The sequence below is a fragment of the Orycteropus afer genome, unplaced genomic scaffold (assembly GCF_000298275.1).
Source record: "Orycteropus afer afer isolate SDZICR_OR568_19922 unplaced genomic scaffold, OryAfe1.0 scaffold00233, whole genome shotgun sequence".
Taxonomy (NCBI): domain Eukaryota; kingdom Metazoa; phylum Chordata; class Mammalia; order Tubulidentata; family Orycteropodidae; genus Orycteropus; species Orycteropus afer.
Window position 1 is genome coordinate 5,230,951 of NW_006921820.1, and position 11,146 is coordinate 5,242,096.

The 11,146-nt window shown below is 39.9% G+C and overlaps 1 protein-coding gene across 1 annotated transcript in view; it reads right to left on the bottom strand.

Annotated features, from left to right (window-relative positions):
• Positions 1-11,146, bottom strand: part of NEO1 (neogenin 1) — a gene marked incomplete at its 5' end in the record, with an annotated part of 232,516 nt that overhangs the window by 38,913 nt on the left and 182,457 nt on the right. The window contains 2 exons of the mRNA XM_007949004.1: positions 4,819-5,013; positions 6,121-6,231. Of these exons, the coding sequence (XP_007947195.1) occupies positions 4,819-5,013; positions 6,121-6,231 (306 nt within the window). The remainder of the gene's footprint in view (positions 1-4,818; positions 5,014-6,120; positions 6,232-11,146) is intronic.

The window sequence follows — 11,146 nt, forward strand, 5'->3', positions numbered from 1 at the left end:
CAACAGTCTCATCCTCACCACTTTTTGTCTTGTTGTCCATGCTCCATCACCACTGGCCACTACTCAGTTCACTGAGTACTATGCTCTCTCCCACCACTAGGCCTTCACATGTGCAGCTGTTCCCTATGCCAGGGATATTTCCTGTCCTCCCTCTATCTAGGTAACACCTGTTCATCTGACAGGGTACATTCAAGACTGGATTAGATCCTAGTTAAATAGCCCTTTCTCTTCCTCATTACTCTGAACAATTTCAATTATTTTGTAATGGTATTATCTGTATTAATTGGAACCATGTCTGTTGATTCCCTGCTCTCTCTGGCACAGTGTCTGGGATGTTGTAGGTTTTCATTAAATATTTGTTGAGTGACTGACTGGTTTGGTGGAGAAGATAAATGACTTTAATTTTTGACAAGCTGAATATGGGTTATATCTGGGTGTAGATATCCAGTAGGCAGATGTTTATATAAATCTGAAGTTTAGGAGTTAGCTCTAATTTGATGAATAAATGAATTCCTAAATGTACTTCTTCACCTCTGACCTGTTTCTTTTGTTCAACATTATGTGCATCTCAGCTCTATCCATGCGGACAAAGAGTGCTTTAGCATACCTTATGCCAAATGTACTGGTTTTGCTTCTTCTGAATATGCAGTCTTTTTTCTTCTCTACCTGTTATTCTCTTTAGAACATGTAGTCCTCTTTCTCATCTCCCTGTTTTCAAACGCTATTCTGACTCAAGCTTTCAAGCAAAGTTTCTTCCCTAACTGCTCTACTCTGCCCTGCTAGCTTTCCCTGCTCTGAACACACTTCACTTCTACTCACTTCATTGTTTCTTGTCTTTTTCTTTTGTTCCCCTATTAGATTGAAAGCACCCAAAGGTCAAGGACCATGTTCTGCCTACAGTGCAAAAGATTTTCATTTCAACAGCTGCATAAAGGAAACAGTAGGAGGCCGGTCACCAAGGAACATCTTTATCCTACCATCAAAACTTTCTTTTGCTCTCCCACAATAGCCTCCTAAGACTGCCCATGTGGGGGAAATAATTCCTAGGTTAGCTCGCTAACCTAGGAAAAAGAGAAACGCTAGTTTTTTTTTTTATTTTTTTTAATAAAGCATTAAATTGCTGCTTATAGTCAGTCTATTAGAAAGGATGAAGATAAGTTATTTGTTATATAAAGTTGCTTTGGGAATGATTCACAAACAAATCATTTGAATAAAACAATATGGTCAGGACAGATTCTGAATTAAAAGATGTCTTTTAAAGAAAAGTCTATAATGATAATCCAATTTGTAAAGGTAATTAAACTTACCAAAATAAACTTATTCCCTATTATAAATATTGTTCATTTATTATCTTTCAAATGAATAATGAGGTATAATTAATAAGCAGTAAAATGTACCCATTGAGTTTTGACAAATACATATACCTGTGTAATTACCACCCCCATTTTTAACACTCCAAATAGTTCCCCTGTGCTCCTGTCAGTAAGTTACCACACCCCTGGTTCCATGTTCTTGCCTATTCTACTTTCTCATGCTCAGTTCCTTTTGTTCAGCATGTTTGTGAGATTTACTTATTTTGCTTCATGTATCAACAGTCTATTGCTTTTAATTGCTATTCCAATGTATAGCTATAGCATCATTTACCATTAACCTATGATGGACATTTGTGCAATTTCCCCTTTTGGGGTACTGTAAATATGAAGAAGCTTCCAAACTATTTTCCAAAAGTGGTTGTACTATCAGTTGTTCCCACCAGCAAATACTAGATTCAGTTGTTCCATATCTTTGCTGATATTTGGTACTGTCAGTCTATTAAATTCAGCTGTTCTAGTGGGTGTGTAATAATGGTATTTCACTGTGGTTTTAATTTGCATTTTTCTGATGATTAAAATGTTGAACATCTTTTCATGTGCTTATTGTCCACTAATATCTCTTCTTTGGTAAAGTATCTTTTACCCATTTTTAATTAGATTGTCTTACTGAGTTATAAGAGTTGTTTTCGTAGTGTAGATCAAATTCTTTTGTCAGGTATTTGGATGGAGAACATTTTCTCCCAATCTTTGGCTCATCTTTTAAATTTATTGATGTCTTTCTGAAAGCAGAAATTTTTAATTTTGATAAGGTCCAATTCATCAAATTTTTTCTTTCATGATTTTTTTTTTTTCTTTTTCATCCTAAGAAATCCTTGCCTACCCCAAGATCACAAAGATTTTTCTACTATATTTTCTTCAAGAAGTTTTATAAGTTTAGCTCTTGTATTTAGGTCTGTTTTTGTTTATGATGTGAGATAAGGGTCAAGATACCTTTGCTTTCCCATACAGGTATCTAATTGTTCCCACACCTTTTGTTCAAAGACTAGCCTCTCTTTACTTAGGACCTTTGTCAAAACTCAATCCTATAGGCATGGATCTATTTCAGGACTTGTTCCACTGATTTATAACACCTACCTTTACACCAGTACCACCACACTGTCTTCATTACAAAGAGCTCTGGTAGTATAGTGGTTAAAGCATTTGGCTGCTAAGCAGAAGGTCGGTCTTTTGAATGTACCAGCCACTCCGTGGAAGAAAGATAAGGCGGTCCGCTTCTGTAAAGATTTACAGCCTTGGAAACCCAATGGGGGTTGCTATGAGTTAGAATTGACTGTGGCAGTGAGTATGGTTTGGATTTAGTCTTCATTACTGCAACCTGATAATAAATTTTGAAATCAGGTAGTGTGGGACCTCTGATTTTTCTTTAAAAAAAAAAAAAAAATTGGCTACTCTTTTTTTTTTTTTTTTTTCAGTAGTCTGTATAAATTTTGGGAGCTCTGATGGGGTAGTGCCTAAGGCATTTGACTGCTAACCAGAAGACTAGCAGTTCAAACCCACCAGCCACTCCTGGGAAGGAAGGTTAGGCAATTTACTTCCATAGTGATACAGCGTCAGAAACCCAAGGAGGGGTCATTATGAGTCAGATCCGACTCCACGGCAGTGGTTATGTTGTTGTGTTGCGTATATATTTTAGAATCAGCTTGTCAATTTCCATAAAAATATTCTACTGAGATTTTAGTTGTGATTGCATTGGGAAGAACTGTCCTCTGAACAATCCTATTCATGAATGTGGTATCTCCATTTAATTAGCTCTTTTAAACTTTAGCAAATGTTTCTAGTTTTCAGTTTAGACATCTTGCACATATTTTGTAAATTTGTTCTTAAGTACTTCCTATTTTTGATGCTATTGTAAATGGTATCATTATTTTAATCCCAATTTTCAATGGCTTATATTAGCATAGAAGAATACAACTGTTTATATATAATGACATCTTGTAACCTCGTTAAACTCTCTGGTGGTGCAAACGGTTAAGCATTTGGCTGCTAATTGAAAGATTGGTGGTTTAAGCTCACCTAGCCACTCTGTGGGAGAGACACTTGGCAATCTGCTTCCACGAAGTACAGCCAAGAAAACCTTACAGGGCAGTTCTACTCTGTCACATGGTATTGGCTATGAGTTTGAACTGACTTGACAGCAACAAACAAAAACAGTATCTTGCAACCTTGCTAAGCTCATTTATAGTTTTAGTAGCTTTTTTGTTGGTTTCTTAGGATTTTCTACCCCACTAACAATAAGCACATACACTGTTTGTATCTTGGGTTTTAAATATCATGTTTCATAAAAGAAACCAGAGTTCCTTGGAGAAAAGGGTGATTACAGGACTGAGGCTAGGAAAATATCAAATGAACCTGGGACATTTTAATTTGTCAAAAAGAAAAGTGTTCAAAGATAGACAAGAGAGGTCAAATGGACACAGGGGCCAGAAAAAGAAGCTCTCACTAGCCATCCTCTTCCTGTGAGGGAGAAGGAAAGCTCTTCCTTATCTTAGAATGCTAACAAAGGAAGAAGGAATAATGGAATTGTAAAATCACTATTTGGAAAATATCATAGTAATAACAACGACCAAAAGCTCGCTCTGAGTCAGAATCAACTCGATGACATACAACAACAACTTAGATGCTAAAACTAGCAGGTCAAAGTTTGATGAAAAATAGGAAGTTTACAAAGACTCAAGGCATCTCCCCACAAGGCAATCATTAATTACAAAATAGAAAATAATAACTATAGTGGAAAATTTTGGCAGATATCATTTTAAGCAAGTAATCAATGTTAACATCACTAGCAACAAGCTAAATAGATATCAACTGGCTCCTGTTATGATGCACCAACAATACTTCTGTGCTATTCTTTCTGAAAATTCCAAACCTGAATGTAATCATGAGGAAATATTAGACCAAGGGACGGTCTACAAAATGTAAAAGGTCTGTACTTTTCAAAAAATGTGATCATCATGAGAGACAAGGAAAGACTGAGGAACTGTACTATGTCAAAGAAAACTAACAAGATATGATAACTAAATAACCTGGACCAGAAAACAATTTTTTTGGGGGGGAGAGTTATAAAGGACATTAGGTAAGACAACTGGAAAATGTGAATAAAGTCCATAGATATGGGTTCAGTGTTAACGTGCTGATTTTGATAATTGTACTGTGGTTACATTAAAAAAATACACCATTTTTAGGAGGTGTGCATTAAAATATTAATGGGTAGGAGGGTATCATGTCTGTAACTTCAAAATGGTTCAGAAAAACATGTGTATATCAGAGAATAGTAAAATAAATGTGGTTAAAATGTGAGCCTTTGGGAATCTGGGTGAAGGATGTATAAGAATGGTTTATACTATTTTTGCAAATTTTCTGTAAAAATCAAATTATTACAAAATAAAAAGTTAAAAAGGAAAAAAAAATCACATGCACAATGACTTCCCGTATTTAGCATACTTACCCAGATTTTCTATAGTATAATAGCGCTGTTTATAGTCCACTTTGATGGTCTGGGCATGAGGGCTGCCAATGCCATAACCAATGGCATAACCTCTGACCACAATGTTCTGGTTCTCTGGAGGAGTCCAGCTTACTACAATACTAGTGACAAGCGGGCGCACGTGAAGAGAACTAGGCACTTCAGGAACCCGAGTTTCTGGGAAGGAAAATAGAAAAGCAAGATGAGACCCACCTTTTCCTTTAGGGTAGTTCATCATCCTTGGGAATGGTGCTTTGCCCCCTGCCAAATTGTTTGGGCCTCAGTTCTTTCCATTATGCCCAAGAGTGTAAAGAGAACTTGTATGTACAGTGAAATATGGCCCATAGTTTTATTGAATTCGAGGAAGAAAACAAAATCTAACCATCCTTACTGCTATCATGGATTCTGACACCATGGTTAGAAAATAAAAGACATTGCAATATTAATTTGGAAAGAGAAGACAGAGAGATTCAAGAATGTCTGCTCAATGGAGAAAAGCAAATAAATTGCCTTTCAATAATTGCCTATACTTCTTGGCCCCACATCCCAGCTCCAAACTCTGCCAGGTAGAATGAGAAAGGCGTAAATACTGAGTAATTAGAATCCTGTTGTCAACAGCTGGACAAGCATCACATTACAGCAATAGTAATGAATTTTTATTCCCCTGAGTAATATGATAAGTCAGAAATTATGAAACTTTAGAACCACAAATTGATTCAAATGGTGAGAGACTAAGAGGCTTAAAAAGCTGGCAATTTGCACAGTATCTTTCACATACATTATTTCAAGGCATAAATTACTACCTTAGTTTAAAAATTAGTAAACTGAGACTGAGAATTAAACTCAGTTCTTTTGTCTCCCAAATCCAACACCTGTCACTGATACAGGTGCCACACAGACACACCCACTTGGAGCCACTCATTTAACAAACAGGTGAGAAAAAAAGCAGTGTCCAGGACTTAGGTAAAAAGAGAATTGCAAATGAAATAAAGACATGATTTATGTGCCTCAGTTTTCAATTTTAGTTCATCCATCCACTTAATGGCCTAGCTGAAAAACAGACCCAGAGCACTATCTAATTTTTATTTGTTTTGGGTCTGTTTAAAGGAACAGTCCTCTAAAAGCCACTGCAAGAAATACATTCCAGCTGCATTACAGGATGATTAATACACTAAAGCTCACAGATTTAAGACACATAACTCAAAAGTCTGTGGCTTTCTAATTTGACTCATTTGATACATTATGTACTCAGAACGTGTCAACTCAGTCAATTGTTGTTCTTACCGTCTAAGTCACTTTCAAAAGTTTCAGCAGACAGCCAGTCAGTAGCTGGGCCTGTACCATTGATCGTAAAAGCAGCCACTCGGAAATTATACTCAGTCCCACGATCAAGACCTGAGACCCAAACAAGGGAAAAATACAGAAACAAAAAAAACAAAAAAGCTGAAACAAAAGCTTTGGGAAAACAAAGCATTACTAATTGCTCATTAAAGCAAATATTTCATCCACCAAGTCAGTAAGATCTGAATATTCTACTTTATGGGGAGCACGTACATGACTATTATACCTTGATAAAGTTTCAGTTAAAGGTTAACACAGAAGCAGCAAAACATAGAATGTCTGCTCAATGACAGAGTAGCTCCCATCTCTAAAGCAGAGGCTGAAGCCCACATATCCCAAGAGAAATGGAAATGAGTAAAGCTTCCATGAGATTATGATATTTTATTTTAAAAGCTGGAAGGCACCTGAGCAATCACTTAATCCAGTCTCTTCATTTTGTTACTAAAAAACCTAAGGCCAAAAAGAAGCCAAAGATAATTAAAGAGTTACAACAAAGGAACAGCATCAGTTGATCTCAGAAGATACCAAAAACCAGAAAAATGCAGCTCCTTCTATCAGGCTACCTCTGCTCTCTGAGCCATGCCACACCACGTCACCCCACCCCACCAAAAAGAAATTTAATACCAAATATGGCTGTGGTAGTTAATGTTGTGTATCAACTTGGCTGGGCCTGGTTGAATGGCTGGGCAGCTGGATGTAGTTATTCCCCATGGTAGACTGGTAATTAACTCCATGGTGGAATCTACCGGAGCAGCTGAGTAGCTGCTTTAGGGATGTGGGCTGCTTCCGGTATGCAAGAGGCAGCTTTGAGGAAGGTCTCCAGCTTTTTGGCCTGCTTGAACGCTGCATGTAGCCAAGTCTTCATTCAGCAGCCTGCCATGCCCTACCAATCTTGGACTTCTTCTGGATGTGAATTAGTGGCCTCCCATGTTATTTGGTAACACTGGGACTATGCCTTTGTACTTGTCAACCTTGGGTTTGTCAGCCTCAACAGTCAGCAGCTGTCTGAATGAAGAAAAACCTCCAGCTTCAGTGGGCCAGGAGCAGGAGGCAGAGCTGAAACTCAAGGTTGAGGGGCTTTCTCCCACCCCCTGAAGCCTGGCACTTTGAAAACTTGGACTTCTAGCCTCCATAATTATAAGAGAATAAACTGTTTGTTCAAGCCATCCCTTTTGTGGCATTTCTGTCAGAGCAGCACTAGGTAACCAGAACAGAGTATGGTATCGAGAGAGTGGGGTGCTGCTCTGACAGATATCTAAAATGTGGAAACATGAGTGGAGTGCATCCTTGACCCAAGACTGTGGCAGAGTGACCCTGGCACGTGGCATGAGATGGCAGGAGCAGAGCCAAGAGATCGGCATGAGACGGCTGGAACAGAGTCAAGAGAATGGCATAAGACAGTGAAAGCCTTACCAACCCATGGAGGAGAAAGCTGGATGCTATTGGGTAGGTGGCTTCCTGGCAAAGTGGGCTGCCTTCAGGTGTTAATTGGTAGAGATCAGCATGAGATGGCTTCTCTATGCCAGGATGGCCAGCCCATGGAGCAAGAAAGCTAAGTGTCTTTGGGCAGGAAGATTCCGGGTGAAGTGGGTTGCCCTCAGGCATTAATTGGCAGAAGCAGAGAGACCAAGGAAACTGGAAGCAGAGCTGTCCCAGCCTCAAGGGTAGGACCATGGCCTTTGGGGGTAGAACCCCCACAGCCTCCTAGGTTTCAAAGAGTCAGAGTGTCACCAACTTGGTTCTGGATTGTGCGGCTGCTCGTTCATGTGAGCCAATGGGATGGAGCCATAGCCACTGCCCAAGAGTGAGGGGGCAGGGCTGCCATGCCCAAGAGATAGAGGAACGGGACCTGCCAGACCAAGGGAGTGAGGCTGCCACTCAGAGGAACTAGAGGACCCGAGCCACCCAGTGAAGGAGATCTGCACAAATGCCACCCAATGAAGATCTGTACAGGTGCTAAGTTGACAAGGGGTGGAACTGTAGTAGTTAAGGTTGTGTGTCAACTTGGCTGGGCCTGGTTGAATGGCTGGGCAGCTGAATAATTGCCACAGTAAGACTGGCAATTAACTCCATGGAGGAATCTACTGGAGCAGCCAAGTAGCTGCTTTAGAAATGTGGTCTCCTTCTAGTATATAAGAAGCCAGCAGCCCAAGATTGAGGGGCTTTCACCCAGCCCCTAGAGCTGGCAATGTGCACTCGGACTTCTAGCCTCCAAAGCTGTAAGAGGATAAACTCCTGTTTGTTTAAGCCATCCCATTTGTGGTATTTCTGTTAGAGCAGCACTAGGTAATCATAGCAATGGCCTAGATATCTATTTCTCAACTTAGTCGCCCATATGTAAATATAGTAAGTAAAGAGAAAAAAACAAATCTATTATGTAATCTTTCGTATTTAACACCAACTAACAAAGCACATGATTTATCCATGTATTGAAGGTAACAAAGATCCAGATATAAATGTCTACCTACAAAGCACAGCAACAGTAAAAAATAATACAGGCAGTTACTCATATTCATGCATACATTTTTAGAGTACTTAAATACTATAGGTGTTGTGCTAGATCTTATAAAACTTATGAAAAGCTACTCTATCTCCCCATATCCAAATCTTAGATTCTGTGGCCAGCAGCAAAGAACAAAAACTCCAATCAAACTCTGACAGGCTGCAAGATGTGTCTGTTGTTGCTGTTAGGTGCCACTGAGGTGGCTCCCACTCATATCGACCCTACGTACAACAGAACAAAACACTGCCCAGTGATGCACCATCCTCACCATCTTTGCTATGCTTGAGCCTGCTGTTACAGCCACTGTGTCAATCCACCTCATGGAGGATATTCCCCTTTTTCAATGACCCTCTACCAAGAGTTCTGCAGGGACTCATCCTTTCTGACAGTATGACAAAAGTATGCAAGACAAAACTTGGCCATTCTCACTTCTAAGGAGCATTCCAGGTGTACTTTTTCCAAAACAGATTTTGTTCGTTGTTCTAGCAGTCCATGGTATTTTCAGTATTCTTCATCAACATCACAATTCAAATGCATCACTTCTTCGGTCTTCCTTATTATTTGTCCAGCTTTCACATGCAAATGAGGCTACTGAAAATGGCTTGGGTCAGGTGCACCTTAGTTTTCAGAGACATCTTTGCTTTTTAACAAGTCAAAGAAATCTTTTTTTTTTTTTTTTAATTGTGATTTGGGTGGAAGTTTACAGAGCAAATTCACTTTTCATACAGCAGTTCACATACACGTTGTCTGATGTCATCAACAGTTTACCCCAATGCAACACTGCCTCTCCCACTTCCTCCTGATAGTTACCTCTTCCGTGTCCATCATTCCATGCACTCCTGCCCCCTGAACTGTCTCCCTGTTCCCTGTGCATAAACAGCCCTTCTTTCTCCCATGATTGTTCTCTCCAAGGGATGTATCTACCTGAGGTACATGTTCAACTCTTATGCCTGTCTTTTATTTGGGTGGAAGCCACAGGTGTGGGTTCAATTCCAGACCTGAAGGGCAGCTATGGACCATAGTCTCAGTGGTTCCACTGGGCTCTATCAGACAAGCAAACTTGGTCTCCCTTTTTTTATTTTTTTCCCAAATGATTTTGAGTTTTGTTCCACACTGTTCTCCCTCTCTATCCAGATCTCCTACATAGATCCCCTTCCAAGTGGCTGACAGTGGTAGCTGGGCACCATCTAGTTCTTCTGGTCTCATACTCGTATAGGCTGAGGATCACATGGTGTACCAGTCACTAGGACTAATTCTTTCCATGAATCTTTGGTTTTCTTCATTCTTCTTTGCTCTGGATGAGGAGAGACCCACCGCTGCATCTAGATGGCTGCTTGCAAGCTTTTAAGATACCAGTCACTACAGGCCAAAGTAGGAGGCAGAAAATGTTTTGTGTAGTACGTTATGCCAGTTGAGCTTGATGTCCCCTGTGACTGTGGTCCTGAGCCCACAGGTTCAACTACTCGGTCCCTCTGGGTAGCTGGTGTGACCAAGAAATGACTACAACCTTGTCCCTTGTCAGCTCTACTATACCCCTGGGAGTTCTTACTGAACCATTGTCTGCCAACCCTATACATGGTCTTGGGTACACTCCCTGCTACATAGACATACCTAATAGTTCAGCCTGTCCACCCATCTATCCACCCGTATACCCGAGTTGGCCTTCACTGACAACGCAGTACTGTATGTGCAAAAAGGTTCATCTTTGTTGTCTGCACCTCCCATGTACCTCTCTCTGTCTTCCTCTTCCTCAACGCTACATGTTGATCACTCATATTTGGTACACTGCCCTTCTCTTCACCCAAATCAATACTTATGTCTATCTATCTAACAAACAGTGTTCCCTACCCTACCCTCCCACCCCTGGTAACCAAGAAAGAAAACTTCCTTCCATATATAAACTGTTCCTTGACTTTTACAATAACGGACTAATACAATATTTGTCCTTCTGTGATTGACTTATTTCACTCAGCATAATGTCCTCCAAGTTCATCCATGTTATGTGGTGATTAGCAGATTCTACGTTATTCTTTAGGGTTGCATAGTATTCCATTGTGTGTATGTACCACAGTTTGGTTATCCATTCCTCAGGTGATAGACACCTAGATTGCTTCCAACTTTTTGCTACTGTAAATATGCTGCGATGAACATGGGTATGCCTATGTCTGTTCTTGTCATGGCTCTCACTTCTTTAGGATATATACTTAGTAATGGAATGGCTGGAGCAAATGGTATTTCTATTTCCAACTTTTTAAGGAATCGCCATACTGCTTTCCACACTGGTTGTACCATTTTGCAGTCCCACCAGCAGTGTAGGAGAGTCCCAATTTCTCCACATCCTCATCAACATTTGTTATTTTCCATCTTGTTGAACTTTGCTGTTAGTGCTGGGCAAGATGGTATCTCATTGTTGTTCTGATTTGCATCTCTCTGGTAGCATAGTGGCTAAAGCACTTGACTGCTAAC